The following is a 23744-nucleotide window of genomic DNA, read 5'->3' as shown; positions in this document are numbered from 1 at the left end:
AGAGATGATTGTCCTTCTGGAAGTTTCTCATATTTCCACAGAGGAACTCTGGAGCTCTGTCAGATTTTCCTTTTGAACAGATACAACCATCAGCCAACACAGCGATCCGTGTTGCCTGTGTCACTGACCTACTGAAAACCTGCTAACCAAACAGTGTTTCTCTTATCCTCTAACACTAGCACTTCCTCCAACCACGAGTGAGTACTCAATAGTTTAAACGTGTTTTATTGTGTGTATCTACCGGAAAGATCCATCCATTGTTTTGTTAAACTCTGCCTGCAAACACGCTGGATGACTCAAACCGTTGAGGAGCTTGAACGATTCATTGACGAGAATCGAACTCAAAGAAACGCGTCACTGGTTACGGAGGATTCGAGCTGAGGACAACCAACCCAATCAACAAAACAAACCAAGTTGGCCAAGCTGTATCAGCGATGGCACCAAACCATCCCCAAGCAAGAAGGCACATGTGGAGAGAGGTTCACAGATATGGATGTGGACGTGTTAAAATCCATCAATGAAAGGCCTTGATATCTTAGATATATTATCTTGGATATATTACGAGAGGACATCAATGCATTATGTGCCAGTCTAGAATTCAGCCAACGTCAGATTGATGATGTAAGGAAAGAGAACACGGCGCTGAAAGGTGCTGTAGACTCTGTTCATAGCAAGGTGGAGGTGGTGCAAAGGGAGAACAAACAACTTAACGAAACCTTGCTTGATGTACAGTGTCCATCAATGCGGAACAATCTAATACTTTCAGGGATACCGGAGAATGACAACAGCAGAGGCTGTGACTTTATGTCAACTCAACTAAAACTGCCCACGGATGTTGTGCGTAATGCCACTTTCTCCAGAGTCCATAGAATAGGCAAGGCCTCTGGGAATAGGCCACGGGCTATTATTGCATGTTTTGATCATTTTAAGCAAAAGGAATTGACGAAGAGCAGGGGCAGAGAACTCAGAAACACTGACTTTGGAATGAAAGATTACTTCCCCACGGAGATCAATGAAAGGAGAAAAAAAACAGTTCCCATTATGAAGGAAAAGCCTGAATCAACGAGTCTCCCTGGTGATGGATAAACTTTATATCAATTGTATCGGGACTCTAAATTAAAATAGCCAGGGAATTATTATAATGTTCAAATTTGAGTTTGTGTGTTGTGTATCATGACAACTTCTACTAAAACGGATACATGCTCTATTGATCTCCACTTGATAAGGAAAGGGCTGCATACAGCTCAGGTTAATGTATGTAGTCTTCCTAACAAAATACATGAGGTTTTTGACTTGGTCAACATAAATAATATATTTTGGCTTTGACCGAAACACATTTAGATGTTCATTTGCCCATCATTTTACATTCAAGGATATAGTCTACTGAGAAGAGACAGGAATGGTGGGGGTGTAGCACTATAAATTCAGAATCATATACCTTTTAAGAGTGATGGCCTTGTCAAGGCACCCATATTGATTAAGGTTTTACTGCTAATCTACAAAGCATTACATAAGCTTTCTCCTACCGATCTTTCCGATTTTGTCCTGCCGGTACATACCGACATGTAAGCTATGGTCACAAGACGCAGGCCTCCTAATTGTCCCAAGAATTTCTAAGCAAACAGCTGGAGGCAGGGCTTTCTCCTATAGAGCTCCATTTTTATTGAATGGTCTGCCTACCCATGTGAGAGACGCAGACTCGGTTTCAACCTTTAAGTCTTTACTGAAGACTCATCTCTTCAGTGGGTCATATTGATTGTAGTCTGGTCCAGGAGTGTGAAGGTGAACGGAAAGGGTCTGGAGCAAAGAACCGCCCTTGCTGTCTCTGCCTGGCCGGTTCCCCTCTTTCCACTGAGATTCTCTGCCTCTAACCCTATTACAGGGGCTGAGTAGTTAGACATGTATAAAAGCAACAGATACCATTAGTAAGAAGGGGCTCGAAGCATCATATATGGTGAGTTACCGAGTGGCTAGGACAGGCAAGTCCCATACTATTGAGGAGGACTTAATTCTTCCTGCTGCCGTGGATATGGTTGGGACAATGCTGGGGGGAAAGACACCCAAAAAATATACAGACAATGCCGTCATCAAACAACACTGTTTCACAACACAGTGACAAGGCAGGAAATGTTTTGAAACAATTACTGCTTCGCATACAAGCCAGTGAATTATATGCGTGACAGCTGGATGAGTTAACAGACGTGGCGGGCCTGGCACAGCTCCTGGTATATGTCCGTTTACGTTTATGGGGGGGGGTCAATTAAGGAAGACATCCTCTTCTGCAAACCAGGACAAAAGGAGAGGCTATTTTTCAAATCAGGAGGCTGCAGATGGCACAGAACAAAGCAGCAAGCTTTGTTTTAAGGTGGAGACATGGTTCTTCTGTTGTAGTCATGCTCAAAGCGCTTGGTTGGTCATCAAAAAAACATTATATTCCATAGTATACAGCATTTAAAACTCTCTTCACAAAAGTATTCAGTTGGTAAGAGACAGACAGTAAATACTAGGAACAGATTGTCCCATCTATGTGTTATCCAGACAGGAAAGAGAAATGGGCAAAATAACAATTCGACTTAGAGCAATAAAGAAATGTAACAATTTGTCTGAGCAAACCAGAAACCGTTCAATATATAAATTCAAACAATACTTCAAAACCATTTAAATATAATACATAGGAAAGTTGTGCTGGACTATGGAAGATGAAGAATCAAGCCATCTTTTTAGACTGATCAATATGTCAGTGTGTTATGTGAAAATGTGATCATATTATGAATTGTATTTTAATGTTTAAGGACTCTTGGAAGATTAGAATCTCTTTTAGTCCTCATTTGGACTAATCAAATCAAAGAGTAACCATGGGGTTCTTGGTCACCTCCCTGACCAAGTCCCTTCTCACCCGATTGCTCAGTTTTGCCGGGTGGACAGCTCTAGGAAGGTTCCATATAACAATAATGGAGGCCATCATGTTCTTGGGGACCTTCAATGCTGCAGAAATGTTTTGGTACCCTTCCCCAGATCTGTGCCTCGACACAATCCTGTCTCGGAGCTACATGGACAATTCCTTCGACCTCGTGGCTTGGTTTCTGCTCTGACATGCACTTTCAACTGTGGGACCTTATATAGACAGGTGTGTGCCTTTCCAAAGCATGTCCAAACAATAGAATTTACCACAGGTGGAATCCAATAAAGGATGATCAATGGAAACAGGATGCACCTGAACTCAATTTCAAGTCTCATAAGCAAAGCAAATACTTATGGAAATAAGGTATTTCTGATTTGTATTTTTTATATTTTTATAAGTTAGCAAAAAAGGTCTAAAAATCTGTTTTCGTTTCGTCATTATGGGCTATTGTGTGTAGATTTATGAGGAATTGTAAATGAGAACTTGTTCTCAACTGGCCTACCTGGTTAAATAAAAGGTGAAATAAAATAACATTTGTTTTATTCAATTTTAGAATAAGGCTGTAACATAAATGTTGAAAAAGTACAGGGGACTGAATACTTTCCCAATGCACTGTATTTATACGGTTTATAAATGCAAATAAGTGCTAAATAAGGGGCTGTTTGAAAGGGGGCCATATCAACACTGCCTTATAATTTAAAGTAAATTACTCCATCTTCTGTCTGAAATGGGTATTGGCTCCTAAAACTACACTCCCTTTATACTCTGTAGCATGGAGAGCAGTATCTCTGCACCATGACATTCACCATCCCCTCAGGAGTTATTTTGCTTTTTGGGCTAATGGGTGTTTTGAAGTGAATATGAGTTATATAAAATGTATTGTTTTATAGTCTATTGTACCAATGGAGCAGTAAAACAGACAAAGTATTTCATTCTCAAATCGCAGGTCTCATATCATCCGATTGTCCATCTGTGTTTAAAGGTGAATAAATGTGATGCAATGTACACTGTTTATTCTAGCTATTGTATGTAATGAGCGCAGCTGCAGGTTGTGCAAACAGGCAATATATGTGCAAATTTCTGAGCAAACAGACAATCATCTCGTTGCCCACCTGTCGCTGACGTAGCCTCCGAGGACCTGTGTGAAGCAGTAGCCCCAGAAGAAGCTGCCCAGCACCATGCCCTGTTCCCTCTTGGTCCAGTTAAACTTCTCGGCCATGCTGACGGCACAGATGGGCATGGCCACGCGGGCACAGTACAGCAGACAGGTCCCCAGCAGTAGCACCACCGTCCATACCCGCGCCAGGGGTCTGCAGAGCAGGTGCAGGGAATGATTGTGTAGCAAAGACAATGGTGTGTTTGAGAGTGTAGGTGTGATATTCTCAGTAAAACCAACATGTGTACATTTATTTTGCTTTTCTACATTTTAAAAACAGCAAATGGGGCTTGTGAGACATGTAGAAGGTTAACCAACTAGGCGTATTCACTTTACTTCAAATGTAGAAATTGTATCTATGTTAAATTGTACTAACTAGTTAGGTTAAGCCTACATCTCATGATATTAGTATTGGCTGAATCCTTAGTTGACAAGACAAAGATAAGACTATGATGGATGATAAGAAAATTCGATAAAATGCCTGACTGTCAGACTTCCTAGTAAAAGTCCCAAAAGGTGTGTGTGTGCAGCTTAGTAACATAACCTGGAGACCACCAGCCGACAGGGATCTGATTAAAAGTCAAGTATTTGGGGGGGGATGCCCCTCACAGCAGTGTTAGCTACATTTCATATGGTTACAGTATGGCTTCAATGTGGGTCTACACTTTTAGAGAAGACTCAAAAGTATTAAACACAAAGCTACATTTCATATGTTTACAGTATGGCTTCATTGTGGGTCTACACTTTTAGAGAAGACTCAAAATTATTAAACACAAAGCTACATTTCATATGTTTACAGTATGGCTTCATTGTGGGTCTACACTTTTAGAGAAGACTCAAAATTATTAAACACAAAGCTACATTTCATATGTTTACAGTATGGCTTCATTGTGGGTCTACACTTTTGGAGAAGAGACTCAAAAGTATTAAACACAAAGCTACATTTCATATGGTTACAGTATGGCTTCATTGTGGGTCTATACTTTTGGAGAAGACTCAAAAGTATTAAACACAAAGCTACATTTCATATAGTTACAGTATGGCTTCAATGTGGGTCTACACTTTTAGAGAAGACTCAAAAGTATTAAACACAAAGCTACATTTCATATGTTTACAGTATGGCTTCATTGTGGGTCTACACTTTTAGAGAAGACTCAAAATTATTAAACACAAAGCTACATTTCATATGTTTACAGTATGGCTTCATTGTGGGTCTACACTTTTGGAGAAGAGACTCAAAAGTATTAAACACAAAGCTACATTTCATATGGTTACAGTATGGCTTCATTGTGGGTCTATACTTTTGGAGAAGACTCAAAAGTATTAAACACAAAGCTACATTTGTATGAGTTGTACTTTTTGTTTGCTTACATCAAGGGAGAGAAAATGTTCTGAAAATTCAATTTGCCAATGCCAATTACTTCCAGTAACCCACCAAGAGCTCAAATCGTTTCTAACTTGTAGGGCATTTGCAAAATAAGGAACTAGCTAAGACATCTCCCATATAGTGTTATGTTATTACAAACCTAAGAAAACGTCCGTAATTTCAATATGGTAGTTTTAGTCTTTGGGGGAAATGATGGATACTAAAATCTTGCTTCGTTAACTCACCTGGGCCAGTTCGTGTTATGTTCACTCCAATTCTTCTGATGACCTCCGGCGTCACCGATTGTGTCTGACGGGGTTTCTTTGAGGCAGACCAAATCTGGACCAGAGATCTTTCCATGTTTTTGCAGAATTGCCATTCAACAAGAGATGCTAATGTTTGAGATTTGCTTTTTCCTGCCCGTCGCAGTTCAGTGGGCTATGGAATGAATGAGGAAAGCCGACAAAAAGAAACGCTTTGATCGATGTTCGCGCCGACGTATCATTTCCTTTCGTTTAACGAGGATCTGTTATTGTATTGCAGTGTGATGAGGTGAAGAGCACGGGGGAATACGGACAGATAGCCACAGAGAGGATGGGTTTTTTCCGTGGCTCTTGCCTGGAACTAGAGGAGCAATGATAATCCACGTGTCCGTATTCTTTTCCAGACACGCAGTTCTTCCTGCTAACGGTTTGTTACACCAGGAAGTAAGTTAAAGAAGTTACTCAGTCCCTATGAAAACCAGTTTGAATGCACTCTTTTCCACCGGGGTATCGCTGCCCAGTACATCCATCCAACATAGGCGTTCGCGCTCCATAATGACTGCAATATTCTTGAAACTCTATGCTACATAACCTGGATGATAACTATGAGATAGTAAATCTGACTACGAGATAGTAAATCATAATTATGACATTGCAAATCATAATGAGATTGAGGGCCAAACCGTGAGAAATAGTAAATCATGATTATAAAATCATTCGAAATTATGAGATAGTAGACTTACTATGAGATAGTAAGCCATAATTATGAGATAGTAAGTCAAACTAATGATATAGGAAGTCATAATTAGGAGATTATACTATGGCCAGTGTCTATTCCACAAATGACCACCGGTTAAAAATTAGGTTAAAATGCCTATTTACTCTGTTCCATCAGCCCAGCCAGGCAATTTATAAACTTGATCTCCACTATAAAAAGCTTCTAGACATGATCTCACATTTCTTTTAGAATTACATTTGGTTTCAACAGCAGATATTTGTATAAACCTTGCTCTCTGTCTGACATTTGCAACATTGTTTCAATATTGAAATTCGATCTCCAGCTGTCCCATAGTAATGTTGAACGAGTCGGGATGAGACAGACAGGCAGCTTTTCTCAGCCAGTCGAAATCATGAATCAGCACCATTTTTATGGATATATATAAAGAACCATCAATAAAAAAAGCAGCTGAAATTAAACAAAGTGCAGCTCATTTTCTTTATTTCCAGCTTCAGTTTTAAGTGATTGTGTTAGCTGTGTTTTTGGCTAGCTCCACATTGTCCTGACAAGAAAGCACATTTTCTATGCCTAGTGAAATCACATCATTAGCTCATTGTTATGGATGTATCCAAATTCATGTCACTCGAAAACAGCTTAAACAAACACAAATGCAGCCACTTTGCTGTTTGTCTTGTGTGACTAAGTTAGCTGTAGTTGGCTAGCTAGCAAGCAGGAACATTCAGAAGAAACGGCTGGATCGTGTCCATAAATGTAGAACAAAAAGATTGAACGACTGGGTCCTGTCTCTGGCAACCAAACCGATAATACAAACAACCAGCCGGCTTGGGTAGCAACCCTACATGTGTCGAGACTATATCTTGTGGATGGATGAAATTGTATGTATAAATTAATAAAATGAAAGTAAAAAAATCATTACGGTTTGCTGGCACTCGACTAACAACACCTGTGCCAATATATCCTCCAAACTCTGGCTTCTCTGGCATTATCAATTAACCCATAATAATGAGATAGTAAGTAATTATTACGGGATAGTAAGTTTGGATCATGGACATTGAATAGATCTACAGGTTGACCCCTTTTAAAGGGACAATCTGGGATTCAAAGAACAAAGCATTGTCCCCACCACTTTATTTGGAAAACAGCTGAGGAATGGGGCAGGAGAAATGTAACCACTCAATTCCATAGACACAGTGTTTGTTTACAAACAATGGAATAAAACAAGCTTATATTTTGGGTTGGTGGAGTAAAACCATTGTTCATGAGGCATTTCTAAGATACATTCAAGAATCAATGGCTATATAATAATTTAAAAGTAAACAATAATAATAATTATGTACCATTCCCAGATTGCCCCTTTAATGAATTGAATTGAGTTAATGAATTACCATTAAAAAAAAGTCTCAAATAGCTACCTGTCTCTTTTAATAGCAGAGCAACAACACACATTAAAGAAAATAAACACGGGGTCTAAATGAATCATTTACAAGGTTAACAAGGTTTAATGTTTGATTTGTTACATTAAATAATTAAGAAATGATTAAAAAAATGGCAATCATCCATTTTATTGCCAGTAAGAGAACGTGCTAGCCATTGGCTGTTAACAGCTGAGAAATCCTAGCTTACTAGCAAGTACAAAAACAGTCAACAATTTCAGGAGGACAGACCCTAGAAACTGGCCAATCCCCCTCTAGTCGTAGAACTCTTATGTTTACATAGAGGCATACATAGAAACTGGCCAATCCCCCTCTAGTCGTAGAACTCTTATGTTTACATAGAGGCATACATAGAAACTGGCCAATCCCCCTCTAGTCGTAGAACTCTTATGTTTACATAGAGGCATACGAAGACAAAAGAAACATGGCCGTGTGTGAATAATAACAGTGCAAGCGATGTAGAAATGATTAAAATGCTGGAAGTGAATTAAACAATTAACTGCAAATGAGCAAAAGCTGTGTTCAGTGATTTAAGGAAATACATGCCTGTGCTATTAACTGAAAGTGTTACAGAAATTAATTACATCTGATAAACCAGATGTCATCATACAGGCACCAACTCACATCAACAAAACTCTCCAATCCATTAATATGGGACAATACCACCACAAACTCTCTCTCGCATACACACATACAATGTGTGATTGGCTATAGGATATACATAAGGTTATCCTTGAAAGTTGAGGCAGGCCTGATGCAAAGTGCACATTGGATTCATGTGATACAGATCACCTAAACGTATTTGGCTCCCAAGTGGCACAGTGGTCTAAGGCACTGCATCTCAGTGAAAGAGGTGTCACTACAGTCCCTGGTTTGAATCCAGGCTGTATCACAAACTAGCACATCCAGCTGTGATTGGGAGTCCCATGGCTGGGGTAGGCTGTCATTGCAAATAAGAATTTGTCCTTAACTGTCTTGCATAGTTAAATAAAAAAGATAATGACTTATAAGTTATGAGAAGTCATCATGAGATTGTTATGAAATAGTTAGTCACAAAGTCAGATATTTTTTTTTGAGGGGGATTGGCAGGAACAAGCTTCCATAAATACCTGATTGGATTGCACAGCAAAACTCAGCAGGGTCCATATGAGAAAAACCACACATCCCAGCCGAATATAGCCAGCTTCTACAGAATGTTAGTCTATAATGGCCATATCATCCTAAATTTTGTAGGTCTACCACTTACGGGATAGATGCACTACCCTGCCGATGTAATTGGTGTTGTCATCCTTCATAGGACAGCCAGGGACGCTGCAGAACATCTTCAATGAGTTGGCTCCTCTGCCTGAGGTACCAAGCATAGGTACCATTATATAACCTGCAATCAGATGGGGAAAAAGTGAGATTCAAAACGACATTTCTTACTTGTTCCATCCTGTGAGAAAGTAAGCTATCGGTAACTAGCACACAGATGACAATAACACACACAATATCATCATTACATATTTTTTTGTTGCAAATATAATGAACAACAACCTAGGCATATCAAGTGTTCCAAAAGAGTATTTTATTCCATACATGTAAATAATCCGGTTGCAAAACAGCCACCGTGAACTGAGTGGATGTCTCTGTATGTATTCACATTATTGTCTTGTTTGTTCAAGATAACACAGGATGAAAACTAAAGTTGCAATAAAACTCTGACAAAGATACAGGGCATTGGCAGCTTAGAAGCATTCACCATCAGTACCCAGAAGCTTTGGCCCCTATCCTATAGCATTAAACTCAAATGTGCATGTTTTTGTTCAGAAAAATAAAACAATGTTGACAGTGGACCACAGCAATGGGAACCAATCGTTCTACCCAAACACCACACCTTCATTCCTGTTCTAGGTTGACACATTATAGTCCCGGGAGCCTAATTTAGGCTTTAAACACACCCTCCATATGCAAAGATTGCTAACTTTCCCTGCCAGTAGACAGAAAAAAATAGTGAAACTGTGAAATATGTAACCATCTATCGGAGACATGAAACAAAAGTCTAATTTTACTTCATTAAAATACAAGTGTTTATATTTCAGATATTGAAGTTTCAGTCAGAAAGTCACTTTAAAAATACAAACCATCCAGTTTGCACAGTCCATGTTATCAAAGTCTCCCAAAAAGCAACCCACACAAAAAAAGAAAAAAGTAGTATGAGTCAGTCTGTGTCGGAGCATAAATAGATAGGAGGTGAGTCCATTCCGTTTCCCATGGCACACATAGCCTGGTGTGCTGTCACTTTGGGTCCTCGATCGTGCCCTTGCTGAGGTCTGTCATTTTGGGGTACTTGACTTTCTTTTGGTCAAGTTCGTTCTGAGCCCACAGGAGCAGTTTGAGGAGCTTGGCCAGTTTGGGCGTTGACTCTCTGTTCTCGTAGTCCAGCACAGACTGGTTCACTTCACTCCACACCTTCAGGAAGCACACAGTGGACAGGAAGAACATGAAATCAGCAATAATGTACTCAAAAGTTCAATTACTGAAGAAATAACATTAATTAAATAGTAGAAACGTACAATTACAAAGCAATACGTTTCTATTTCTAGATTATGATGCGACATTAAAGCCTCACCTTCTGCCTCTGCATCGTGTTGAGGAGGTCTCCGAAGGGCGACTCCTCAGGGTTGTCGAAGGCCAGCAGGGCCAAGGTTCTCTCCATCTCTGTCAGACACTCTCTGCTCTCCTCCCCCTGCTCGGCCAGCTGGGACTGAGCAAACTCTAGTGCTGCCTCAGTCTCCCTCAGACGGATCAGCTCAATCAGGTGCTGCTGCTGCAGAGGGGCAGATCAGTATGAGGGGATGGACAAAAGAAAAGGATAGTGAGAGGAACAGATTGGGTGGAATAAAGGGAACACTGCACATAAGACTGCCAGAAGAATAAAGGGAGAGGCCATCTGCTTTTTACCTGTAGGTGAAAGTACAGGTAGCGGTTTGTGTCGAGCAGTTCTGGGTGCAGGCTGTTGATGAGTGCGATGGCCTCCTGTATCTGCCCCTTCAGGATCATCTCCCGGATCTTTATCCTCTCGTCCAGAGAATCCAGGTCCACACTGGGCTCAATCCCAGACTCCATACGGAACTTCTCAGCTGCCTCCTTAAACCCCTCTGTTGATATCAAAGACATACAATTGTCTGTTTAGAGAACCTTTTTGTGCACCTGGTATTTCTTGGTATGACTATGTTTGTGTGTGTGTGTGCATGGTTTACTGTACCAGTCACCAGGTAGTTCATAGTATGTGTGTTTTACTGTACCTGTCACCAAGTAGTTCATGATGAGCCTGTTCATGTCGGCTCTCTGAATGTGGACATTGTTGAGCTTTTCCATCCACTCCTCTCTCGTTATCTCCTCCGGCTTTTCAGCATAACTCATCATGAATTGTTCTGCAAAAACATGTTTTTTCTGATGATCATTGCCATTTCACTAATACAACGAAGGCTCAATGTTTAACGTTGCAGTTAGTGGGTGTGTCAGCTGTACTGTAACGTTAGTGAGTTATTTTGGTTATTTTATTTATTTAACTAGGAAAGTCAGTTAAGAACAAATTAGTATTTACAATGACGGCCGGTTAAATGTATCATAGCACATAGAAGCCAGGTTAAAATAGAATAACTGCAATGTTGTAAACTTGTTGTATGAGATTGCCATGGACGTCATTTTAACGTCAGTAACGTATTCGTAAATAAAGTTGGGGAACTGAGTGACTGTCCTTTTGGTATAAGCCGGAAACGTAATACTGCGGCCTTCGACGAAAACCACAACATTGAAGCCTGGCCGCTAACAAGCAGAACAACGCCATCTATTTGGCCTCAATGAATTTCTATCAGACATAAATAAGCACAGGGTCAGTTTAGGAACGCGAATATCTATTTGTAGGAGTCAACTATGTTTTGGTAAAGAAAATATATTGTTTTAAATACTGTACCTGATATTTTCCTCCTACTCTTCAGCGACAGCAATCAAGATCACACGGGAAAACTCGCGAGACTTCATCATAAAGCCCATGAACGTGGGATTTCATTGATTCCCCCAAATGATTGGTACGGACTGCGTAGGTCATGTGATAAGAATCCTGCGTGTTTTTTTTTTTTTTTTTTCGTGTGTGTGTACGGAAGCAGGCGCAATGGGTGAGTTCAAAATCACATTAGAATAAACATTTATTTCATTGATCAAACATGCAAAAACTAACAATAGTCACAATATAATATGATGTCATCACACGATGCAGAGGTAACGATCTTGTATTTTCATGTTACGAAGCCATAGTCGGCAGCACCTGCCAATGCTTGAAAATAAATGTATTATATGAGAATGCTAGTGGGTTAGCGATATGTCAGCTTACCAAAGCTCTCTTTCAGTGTCCATGTAGGATACATGATTTGTTGTAAGGTGTTCGTTTGGCTGCTGTCCTCTCTTCTTGACAGCTTATTTCCCTCCACACCTATGTGATGCTGTGAGCACGCCAGATAATAATCATGCAGCCCTCAAATTCCCAAGACCAATAGTTGTTCCATGTAACTACAGATTGTACGCCAGATGTTTCCGTTACAGGTTAGCTTATACAAAATGCTCACGAATTTATTTTCCAATCATTTCGATCTGAACAGAACCACTTATTTTTCTGTTCCCGACAAGCAAAATAAAGTTCTGAACCGGTTCAACCCCACCAAAAACGCAGTTTATATAATTCCTTTCTATTGCTTTTTTAAGCTGTGAAATCAACATTGTGTTTACATTTAGCTCATTAAATTACTCCACCAATCAGTGTGGCACAGCTTGCTATAGATCAGGTAACGGTTCACAAGAGAAGGTCACGATTGGCTTGTGGGGTATCTTTCATTTATTTGGCGTGGGCTACGGCCAAACAGGTAGCCTGTGTAAAGTTGGGTTAATAAACCGTCAATTCATTAACTCAATCCTCTGTCTGGACAACTGTTCCTTTATGATCTAGTCAGGTCATTACACTACAAATGAGATGAGTAATGCAAAATATGTAAACATTATTAGTGACTAGTGTTTCATTTATTAAAGTGGCCAGGGATTTCAAGTCTGTGTGTTGGCAGCAGCCTCTGTGTGTTAGATGGCTGTTTAACAGTCTGATGGCCTTGAGATAGAAGCTGTTTTTCAGTCTCTCGGTCCCAGCTTTGATGCACCTGTACTGACCTCGCCTTCTGGATGATAGCGGGGTGAACAGGCAGTGGCGCCGGTGGTTGTTGTCCTTGATGATCTTTTTGGCCTTCCTGTGACATCGGATGCTTTAGGTGTCCTGGAGGGCAGGTAGTTTGCCCCCGGTGATGCGTTGAACAAACCAAACCACACTCTGGAGAGCCCAGCGGTTGCGGGCAGTGCAGGTGCCGTACCATGTCTGTGGTACTTGTTCAGTTTATGTCTCAGTTGTTGAATCTTGTTATGTTCATACACATTTTTACACATGTTAAGTTTGCTGAACATAAATGCAGTTGACAGTGAGAAGACAATTATTTTTTTGCTGAGTTTAGTTGATTTAATTAAAACACATAGGGTGTGTCAATATATGGGGAAAAAACACGTTTGGCCGAAAGAACAAACGATTCTTGGTCGACAAAGATTTTTATTTTGTCAGACAGCCCTAGTTGTGCTACTGCCAAATTAAAAATGGACTAAATACAATTGTATAACCCATCTATATACCCCATAATGACAAAATGAAACAGTCTTTATATATTTTAGCAAACTTATTGAAAGTGAAATACAAAAATACTATCTCATTTTCATACTCTGTCAGAGTGAAGGAAGCCTATTTCTTTGTAGTGACTGGGTGTATTGATACACCATCCAAAGTGTAATTAATAACTTGACCATCCTCAAAGGGATATTCAATGTCTGCTTTTTTTACCCATCTACCAATATGTCCTTTGTGAGGCATTGGGAACCTCCTGGTCTTTGGTTGAATCGGTGTTTGAAATTCACTGCACGACTGAGGGACCTTACAGATAATTGTATGTGTGGGGTACAGAGATTATTTCTCATCCATCAGCAGACAGAGCTCTGACTGAAGTGAAGCTACTTTTCTCTTGTACTTTCTCAGTGTCTGGTCAAATGCAATATTGACTTCAAGCAAAACATTAGGAAATGTAGCTGGGTGCATTCTTTCTATGATAAACATTAGGACATGTAGCTGGGTGCATTCTTTCTATGATAAACATTAGGACATGTAGCTGGGTGCATTCTTTCTATGATAAACATTAGGAAATGTAGCTGGGTGCGTTCTTTCTATGATAAACATTAGGACATGTGGCTGAGTGCATTCTTTCTATGATAAACATTAGGACATGTAGCTGTGTGCATTCTTTCTATGATAAACATTAGGACATGTAGCTGGGTGCATTCTTTCTATGATAAACATTAGGACATGTAGCTGGGTGCATTCTTTCTATGATAAACATTAGGACATGTGGCTGAGTGCATTCTTTCTATGATAAACATTAGGACATGTAGCTGTGTGCATTCTTTCTATTAGGACATGTAGCTGGGTGCATTCTTTCTATGATAAACATTAGGACATGTAGCTGGGTGCATTCTTTCTATGATAAACATTAGGACATGTAGCTGGGTGCATTCTTTCTATGATAAACATTAGGACATGTAGCTGGGTGCATTCTTTCTATGATAAACATTAGGACATGTAGCTGGGTGCATTCTTTCTATGATAAACATTAGGACATGTAGCTGTGTGCATTCTTTCTATGATAAACATTAGGACATGTAGCTGGGTGCATTCTTTCTATGATAAACATTAGGACATGTAGCTGGGTGCATTCTTTCTATGATAAACATTAGGACATGTAGCTGGGTGCATTCTTTCTATTAGGACATGTAGCTGGGTGCATTCTTTCTATGATAAACATTAGGACATGTAGCTGGGTGCATTCTTTCTATGATAAACATTAGAAGTATGATGGCCATGGATTGTTTTGACTTGCGTGGCTGCGAGCCAAACAGCATTGGACTGTTGTCATTGGATGAAAAATTAGCTATTTTCTGACAAATGTGTTGCACTAATGTATTTTCATAAAAAGCTATAGTTGCACACCCCTGGTCCAGCCTATTGAATATTTATTTTTTTACTTTCAATATACTGTAAAATGCAGGTGAATCCTGGAGTCCTCCAGAACTCCAGATTTTCTCTTGACTTGCTTTTATAGATATCTCAGACCCTGAAGCGTGAGTCCCTGAGGTAGTGGATGTACTACTTAGGTTTGGTGTGTTTTCGGGTTATAAATTAAACCTCAAAAAGTTTGTTTTCCTATTAATGAATTAGCATTACAAATGCCACGGGATCCATTTCCTATGTCCAAGTCTGGCTTTAAATATTTAGGGTTCAATATCCCTCGTACCCTGTCTTCCCTCCATGATGAGAACTTCACTCCCCTGATCAACAAACAGTAAAGATAGATTTTGTTCGGGCGAACAGACAGGTATTAACCATGCCGAAAGGAAAAGAGTAGAATAGAGTGAGTACCACTACCAGAACCACACACACACACACACACACACACACACACACACACACACACACACACACACACACACACACACACACACACACACACACACACACACACGCGCGCACACACACACATCAGCAGAAGAGACTGCCTAGAGTGTAGCCGGTTTACCAGATAGCCAGTGGAGAGAAGAGAGAATACAACACCATATAAAACCCACATCACAGCACAGGGGTAACCCCAACAAGAATACCTCATACAATAATACTAATACTAAAAATGGCAGAGCAATTAAACAGCAACTTCATACAAGAACAAACCCAGTCATCATCAGAGGATTTGCAATAATCTGTATTATCTTCCAGTGGATGAGTGCAGAGGGTATGAATGTGGGGAGTGTTCAGACACAACAAAGGCCTTAAAAATGTCCACAGTCTTCTCGGCCACATGTCATTAGTACCCCTCACCTCAATACAGTTCACATAATACACAACTTGCAAGCAACCTCCCTTTTAACTAAAATGTCCACCCAAATACTTCTGGCAGGGCAATAATAGTCCAGCTCTAACGAACTTCAATGGGAAGTGCATTGGAAAAATAGAGAGTCTGTTGCAGGGTAAAGCCCTGGAATGATAGAGGGAAGAGAAAGAGCGAGAAAAATAGATATCTTAGCTGTGGTCTTCAGGCATGCCTGTGTACTGTCTGACTGTCCAATGGTTTGTATGTTAAAGCTTTGCAACAATGTTGCTACTGATCCATAATGGGCGCGGTCCCAAACGAAAACAACCACGACATAGAGCGATTACACCGGTGATTGAGTTAAATACTTTATAAACAAAACTCCTACAGCACACAATCAAACTGTCGCGCCACACGAGCCCCTCCCCAAAGAGCTGAACGAGCTCTCATTATTTCCCCCGTCCTTACTGCTCATGCGCTCTTAGTGGCAGCGCACGGTGAAGGCTCCGTGCAGATTTCGCCACAAATTGTATCAAGATGAATTTATTGGCCAGATTTCTGTACTTGTTCCAATGTCTCCTTCTGCTTTTACCAAAGTATTTTTTCACTTACCGTATACAGTTTGAGGTACTTCACCTTCTCCATTTCAGCAAGGCCAGATCGTCCAAATTCTACCCAAATATTGATGGTACATGTGACAGGTGTAAAGGCCCCTTGACAGACCTGACCCACACGTTCTGGTTCTGTCCCTGTCTTGCAGATTATTGCTCCACTAGATTTAAAACCCTTTCTGAAGCATTTGATATGAAGTTGCAGCCTAGTGGAGTATCAAACAACAACTTTTCTTACCAATAGACAGCTGGATGCCATTGCCTTTGCCTGCCTGTTAGCCCGCCGAAGGATTTCATTGAAATGGAAATCTATCAATCCTCCCTTAGCCTCTCTTTGGCTCAAAGATCTGATGCTGTTCCTAAAATTAGAAAAAATTAAGTTTACCATTTGAGGGTCAACCAACTCGTTTTATTCCACAGGGGACCCGATGATATCCTATTTGCAACAGCTCCAAACACTTCCTCCAGATTAGTGCTCCTGGCCCCACCCCTTCAGATTGCTGCTATAGGCCTATAGGATCACCTCATCACCAGAAATGGTTAGGCTATTACATTTTCGCTTGTATTGAAGTAACCTTGTTGTACACTTGTTTTCTGATATGTAACCCAATGACTTTGCCTTTCTGTGTAAATGTGTTTGGAGGCATTCTGGGGTCAAAGGGGACAAAAAGAGGAAATGTGAAGACATTGTACATTTTCATCTTTCATTCATTGTGAAAAAAAATATAGAAATGCATTTGTCTACAATTTTTTTGCTACAATTTGCCATACTTCTTAATTATTATTTGAGCAAAAAATTTAGAATTTTTTTTTTTAAATTCCTTGAAATATAATTTTGAAAGTATTAACTTTTAATTATTTTTACTGTCCCCACTACAAAAAAACAAAAACTTAAATACATGTAATTGTGTACTTAACACTGAATTGAAATACTGTAAAATTCCATTCATCCCTATAGAGGACTGCTTCAGGGGAGTGCCAATATGGCCGATCAAGTGGCTTCAAAGTCTCTCATTGGCCATTACACTGCAACAGCAATCCATATTATATTATGTATTGCACATCATTGAGCTAGATTAATTCACCAATCCCAAAATTGTTAGCTGACATGGCTAATTGAGTGACTCAGTGACTGACATAACAAAATAAACTGTTGATGCAAATCCACATATTGAAATTGCACCTTGTGTATTCTACTATTTTTAACTCTCTACGGCCCCCATTATTGGACATTGATCCATGGCCCTACAAAGAGCCGTTTCCAGTCCCTCAAGAACATCCATATACTTTTGATTTGTGTTTTGGTTTATTATGAGTTTGCCATCTGTTTCCTGGATTTTCCTCCTTTGAACTTACGACACACTTCCAGGCTTTTCATCATCACCACTGTTTTGAAATCCTCTTCCTCCTCTCTCAACAGGATGGAGTCTTGGTAGCAGAAAGGGGCATTCCGATGGGGATATTCCTGGTGTCTGCTTCAACGTGGTCAAAGTAGCCAATGTCTCACTACTGGCCCTTTACAAGGGCAAGAAAGAAAGTCCTCGATCATAGAAAATGTGGACACTCAAACAATGAAAAAAATTAAAGACATTTCTATTATGAGGATATGAATTCTGAAATGTGTAAAATGTTGTAGACATGTAAATGTTTTATTTCTATAGGGTTAATAGTTAGCATAAAACATGTGGTAGACAACTATAAAGGAGCTGTATAGCCTCTCGCTCTTTTTTTTGTGTTGTTGCAATGCATTCTAATTGTTTGGACCTTTAAATGTCCCTGCATAAATTGCAATGTTTGATAATGCTAGTCTGGTACCCAGTCTTTTTAGCTAATATTCCACTCCATGTCATTGCCAAAGAGACTGCCTAAAGGCCAATCTCAACTTTCTATGTGCAGCTGGATTTGAGACTGATTGGTTGTTGGCAATAACATTATTTTCCATGATATGTGGAGCCTCAAATATAATTATAGGCAAATTGTTGTATTTTGTGGTTGGAATTGCAGTATGTACACTGTATATATTTGTTTCAGTACCAATCAAATGTTTGGACACTAACTCGTTCCACTTTTTTTCCCTTTTTTTTTTTTGCTACATTGTGAAGACATCAAAACGATGAAATGACACACATGGAATCATGTAGTAACCAAGAAAGTGTTAAACAAATCTATATGTTTGATTTGAGATTCTTCAAAGTAGCCACCATTTGCCTTGATGGCTTTGCACACTCTTGGCATTCTCTCAACCAGCTTCATGAGGCAGTCACCTGGAATGCATTTCAATTAACAGGTGTGCCTTTCTTTCCTTCTTAATCCATTTGAGCCAATCAGTTGTGTTGTGACAAGGTAGGGATGGTATACAGAAGATTGCCATATTTGGTATAAGACAACATCCATATTCTGGCAAGAACAGCACAAATAAGCAATGAGAAACAAAAGTCCATCATTACTTTAAGACATGAAGGTCAGTCAATCTGGAACATTTAAAGAACTTTAAAAGTTTCTTTAAGCGCAGTTGCAAAAACTGTTCAGAGGAGACTGAGAATCAGGCCTTAATTTGACCAAGAAGGAGAGTGATGGAGTGTTGCATCACATGTCCTGTCCTCCACAATCACCCAACCTCAACCCAATTGGGATGAGTTGGACTGCAGAGTGAAGGAAAAACAGCCAACAAGTGCTCAGCATATGTGGAAACTCCTTCAAGACGGTTAGAAAATAATTCCAGGTGAAGCTGGTTGAGAGAATGCCAAGAGTGTGCAAAGCTGTCATCAAGGCAAAGGGTGGCTACTTTGAAGAATCAAAAAAATATATATATATTTGAACTTGTTTAGCACTTGGTTATTACTACATGAGTCCATATGTGGAATGTAGAAAATAGTAAAAATAAAGAAAAACCCTTGAATGAGTAGGTGTGTCCAAACTTTTGACTGGTACTGTATGAACACATGTATTTTTGGTCCCATGTTTCATGAACTGAAATAAAAGAACACAGAAATGTTACATATGCACAAAAAGCTTTGTCTCATCTCTTGCACAAATGTATTTACATCCCTGTTAGTGAGCATTTCTCCTTTGCCAAGATAATCTATCCATCTGACGTGTGGCATATCAAGAAGCTGATTAAACGGCATGATCATTACACAGGTGCACCTTGTGCTGGGAACAATAAAAGGCCGCTGTAAAATGTGCAGTTTTGTCACACAACACAATGCCACAGATGTCTCAAGTTTTGAGGGAGCGTGCAATTGTCATGCTGACTGCAGAAATGTCCACCAGAGCTGTTGCAGGATAATGTTATGTTCATTTCTCCACCAACGTCGTTTTAGAGAATTTGGCAGTACGTCCAACCGGTCTCACAACTGCAGACCAGAACAGGACCTCCAAATCCGCCTTCTTCGCCTGTAGGATCGTCTGAGACCAGCCAGCTGATGAAACTGAGTTCTTACAACCAAAGAATGTATGCAGAAACTGTCTTAGGGAAGCTCATCTACGTGCTCGTCATCCTCACCAGGGAATTGACCTGACTGCAGTTCAGCGTCGTAACTGACTTCAATGGGAAAATGCTCACCTTCAATGGCCACTGGCACGCTGTAGAGGTTTCAACTATACCGGGCAGATGGCAGACAGCGTGCATGGTGTCTAGTGGGCGAGCGGTTCGCTGATGTCGACGTTGTGAACAGAGTGCCCCGTGGTGGCCATCAACTTCACACAGCCATTGAAGAGGAGTGGGACAACATTCCACAGGCCACAATCAACTGCCTGATCAACTCCATGTGAAGGAGATGTGTCGCACTGCATGAGGCAAATGGTGGTCTGGTTTTCTGATCCACACCCCCTTTTTTAAAGGTATCTGTGACCAACCGATGCATATCTGTATTCTCAGTCATGTGGAACACATAGTGTTAGTGCATAATTAATTTATTTTAATTGAATAATTTCCTTATATGAACTTTGACACGACCCTGAAAAATTTTGGTTTTCTAACAAGTCACGACCCTGAAAAATTTTGGTTTTCTAACAAGATCACAGTTTTTGATGATGTTTTGCCCCGTAACTAGCCATGCACGAGGGAGCTCAGAGAGCGTGTCAGTATGACGGAAATCCAAGTGTATAAAAGATTGAGTTAATAATTAACATACCAGACTAGAAGGACCACAAGCTCCAGCTAGGTCTCCATTTGTCACGACCCTGAAAATCAACACGATTTGAAGACGACAAAGTAGCCTCTAACAATCAATGTTACGGTTGAGTAGCTGTTCTAAGTACTGTGTCTAAGAAAGTGAATTTAAGTAGGACCACCCGGTTATTCTCTTCAATTCATCGTCGCCTACACTGCTCTCATCACCACTCTGGTGATCATCGGCTGATCAGCTGTCCACAGAAGACCACTCTTCCAGAATGAGGGAAAGTTAACACAGATAACTAAGGAGAAGGACATTATGATCTCTTGTGGACAATCAGAGCCTTACACTTATGAACTTAGGAGAAGGCCCAATCAAACCCTTTTCACGAAGGCCTGGGTCCAACAGAGATACACAACAAAGACCTTCAACACATAAATACATGCATTACTTCTTACCCAAACGGGCAGCAGTTCGTGGCAAGGTATTAGGATTACTGTGAGCGTAGTTCCCAAATCTTTCCAAGTGTTGTCTCTCTTTCTTTCACTCTTTCTCTCTCTCTCTCTTGAACTCTCCATCTTGTGTAACAAGTGTCATATTGTGTTAGTCCGCTAGGGACCTATTTCCATCGTATTAAGTTTCTAATCAATAACCTGTACCATGTGTGTGTGTATCCTGTTATTATTTCGTTTGTTAGTACATAATCAAATCAATGGTGTGGTACGGAATGATCAGTAAGACTGGGGTTTGTGCAGATTCAAGTGGTCTGCGATGTTCAGAATGAGACTGATATGAGGTAATGATTAATAAGTGACTTATAACTTATATATATATATATATATTCTTGAGTTTAATTCGGGAGATGGTAACTCGTTGAACAACTTCTTCCATGTTGCCCCAAATTCCTAATGAGTTAATTGTTATTATATGTGATCAATATAATCTGGTAACAATTAAACATAGGTAATGATTCGATAAATAACAGCTCACAACATATTGGTGCCCCGTGTGAGGAATCAAAGATAAAACTAAGGCCTTACTGTTGAATTCAGTCTGTATGAATTGTGTAGCAAAGTAACTTATACACCATTAGCGCTATAGGCAGGATTCATGTTGAGTGGCGTGTGTGTGGTTCCTTTTCATCCAGATACTGGTAGGGAGACATTGACTCTGGCATTGAATATCTGACAAAAAGTAACTCCTTGGGCCAAAACTAAGTACTATTTCTGTATCTCGCGTTTCAGAAGTGAGTAGACTCTGTCATTAATCATTTCTAGAGAAATATGGGCCGGCCGATTATAGAAATTTGAGTAGATCTAGTCGTTTGAACGAAACCAACTTATCCCTCCATCTTTCACATTTCAGTAGCGTGAGTTGACCACGGCGGGTATTTATTTTATGTTTCATGTGTTCTGGTAAAACATTGCTAGCAAAAGAAACGCAGAAAGGGTGAACGTGAGACGTCATTAGTAAACCCAAAACAGCAGAACTCATTGAAGTCGTTGATCAAATGAACAATGAGAGAACCCAGGTGAGAAAGTTGGAAATAGTGCCCTCTAAGCCATCGAAGGACATTTCATCACTGAATCTCTTGCTCCGCACTCGAGACCTCTGCCTGCAAGCCATGAGAGATAAGTATGAGGCCGATTGGAGCAAGTGTGACACTCACATGTCTAATTGTCACACCCTGACCTTATTATTCTTTGTTTTCCTTGTTATTTTGGTTAGGTCAGGGTGTGACATGGGTGATATATATGTTTTTTTGACTTGTCTAGGGGGTTTTGTATGTTTATGGGGCTTTTTCCTTTCTGGGTAAATTGTATGTCTATGGTTGCCTAGATTGGTTCTTTGGTCTACTGCATACGACGATCGTGACACTAATATAAATATCCTAAGCTCCCAAGTGGACTCTGCGATACTGCAGAATACCACCCTTATGTACCATTTGGAGGAACTCCAGAACAGTCATGCACTATTGTGGGACTACCCATCCAAGCAACCTAGCTTGCAACCGGAGCTCAAGGAACAAAGGAATGTAGACGACAGGAGGTTTTAGACTTCACCTCTCTTAGGGGTACCTTAGTCTTTCCCTTTTTGCCATGACTACGCTAAACTTGCCAATAGAATTCAGTGGTTCTGCGACTCGCAAACATGACAGCTCGCTGGCTAACAATGTCAAATAAGCTCGGGAATGAACACCCACAAGCCTTCGAAAGTGAGCCAGGCTAATACTCCGGACATCTTGGTTTTCAAGCTTAGGAGGGAGCAATCACTCCAGTTGGAGTGTGCTGCATCAGGGACAGGAGCAGCAAAAGATGACGCACACGTGACCACCACACCAATAACCACCACAGTCACGGTAGCTATAAAGAACGTCCCCAACAAAACAGGTCCCAGAGATTGATCTGGCCGCTACATTCCTGGACCTAACCCTCACAAAGGGTCGGGGCACAAGCGTAACAAGCATAAGAAGAGCAACAAAGGGTTCAATGACAATAAAAACGTCAACCGAAACCCTCTAGAAGCTCTGATAAGAGTTGTACTGCAGCGGAAGAAATTTGAGGAAGAGGACAAGGATAAGACACCATGACTAGGCGTACAATTGCCAGAGAACGAGTTCGCCAAAATTAATTCTATTCGCGAGGACGTCAACGTTCACATTACCCCCGCCCTCAATCAAATCCCTGTCCAGGGCATGCTCAATCTAGACACAAGACCATGTGTTTTGTCTACAGACTCTGATACAGATGTGGAGATGCACAAGGTAAGCAGCGTTGCAACAGCTGATTCCTCTCCCATTCCGATAGAGCACCCACTGGGTCACCAAATGGATTATCTGTCTTGGTAAGCAGCGTTGCAACAGCTGATTCCTCTCCCATTCCGATAGAGCACCCACTGGGTCACCAAATGGATTATCTGTCTTGGTAAGCAGCGTTGCAACAGATGATTCCTCTCCCATTCCGATAGAGCACCCACTGGGTCACCAAATGGATTATCTGTCTTGGTAAGCAGCGTTGCAACAGCTGATTCCTCTCCCATTCCGATAGAGCACCCACTGGGTCACCAAATGGATTATCTGTCTTGGTAAGCAGCGTTGCAACAGCTGATTCCTCTCCCATTCCGATAGAGCACCCACTGGGTCACCAAATGGATTATCTGTCTTGGTAAGCAGCGTTG

At 40.5% G+C, this 23744-nt stretch overlaps 2 protein-coding genes and 1 long non-coding RNA gene across 6 annotated transcripts in view; 1 reads left to right on the top strand and 2 right to left on the bottom strand.

The window, feature by feature from the left end:
- LOC135559078 (voltage-gated purine nucleotide uniporter SLC17A9-like) overlaps positions 1 to 6230 on the bottom strand; it is a 60386-nt gene extending 54156 nt beyond the window's left edge. For 2 of the 3 annotated variants that reach the window (XM_064993442.1, XM_064993440.1), the window contains exons 1-2: positions 5670 to 6230; positions 4015 to 4212 (exon numbers count right to left, since the gene is read on the bottom strand). In XM_064993442.1, the coding sequence (XP_064849514.1) occupies positions 4015 to 4212; positions 5670 to 5803 (332 nt within the window). In that variant the 5' untranslated portion in view covers positions 5804 to 6230. The remainder of the gene's footprint in view (positions 1 to 4014; positions 4213 to 5669) is intronic. The other variant, XM_064993441.1, reaches the window with a different exon arrangement.
- A 3176-nt stretch (positions 6231 to 9406) lies between these two features.
- Positions 9407 to 11875, bottom strand: LOC135559075 (glucose-induced degradation protein 8-B homolog). Its single transcript, XM_064993439.1, has 5 exons — positions 11818 to 11875; positions 11147 to 11275; positions 10803 to 10999; positions 10471 to 10668; positions 9407 to 10310 (listed from the first exon to the last, which is right to left on the bottom strand). The coding sequence occupies exons 2-5, from the start codon at positions 11265 to 11267 to the stop codon at positions 10137 to 10139; spliced, it is 690 nt and encodes a 229-aa protein (XP_064849511.1). The 5' UTR covers positions 11268 to 11275; positions 11818 to 11875; the 3' UTR covers positions 9407 to 10136.
- On the top strand, positions 11642 to 19446 carry LOC135559076 (uncharacterized). 2 transcript variants are annotated; one of them, XR_010458431.1, is made up of 3 exons: positions 11996 to 12019; positions 16870 to 16988; positions 17870 to 19446. It is a non-coding gene; the product is annotated as an uncharacterized LOC135559076 (long non-coding RNA). The 2 variants fall into 2 exon arrangements; XR_010458432.1 differs by lacking the exon at positions 16870 to 16988 and having other exon boundaries at positions 11642 to 12019.
- The last annotated feature ends 4298 nt before the right edge of the window (positions 19447 to 23744 follow it).

Source organism: Oncorhynchus masou, chromosome 17 (genome assembly GCF_036934945.1).
Source record: "Oncorhynchus masou masou isolate Uvic2021 chromosome 17, UVic_Omas_1.1, whole genome shotgun sequence".
NCBI classification, from domain to species: Eukaryota; Metazoa; Chordata; class Actinopteri; order Salmoniformes; family Salmonidae; genus Oncorhynchus; species Oncorhynchus masou.
The sequence above is the reverse complement of the archived record's forward strand: the minus strand, read 5'-3'. Positions and strand labels throughout refer to the sequence as shown.

Excerpts from the sequence above, each read along its gene's own strand:
- LOC135559075 (XM_064993439.1), bottom strand. The coding sequence starts at position 11,267 with ATGATGAGTTATGCTGAAAAGCCGGAGGAGATAACGAGAGAGGAGTGG. Across the intron at positions 11,000-11,146 it reads CATGAACTACTTGGTGACAG|AGGGGTTTAAGGAGGCAGCT; the intron begins GTACAGTAAAAC and ends TGATATCAACAG. Across the intron at positions 10,669-10,802 it reads ACCTGTACTTTCACCTACAG|CAGCAGCACCTGATTGAGCT; the intron begins GTAAAAAGCAGA and ends GCCCCTCTGCAG.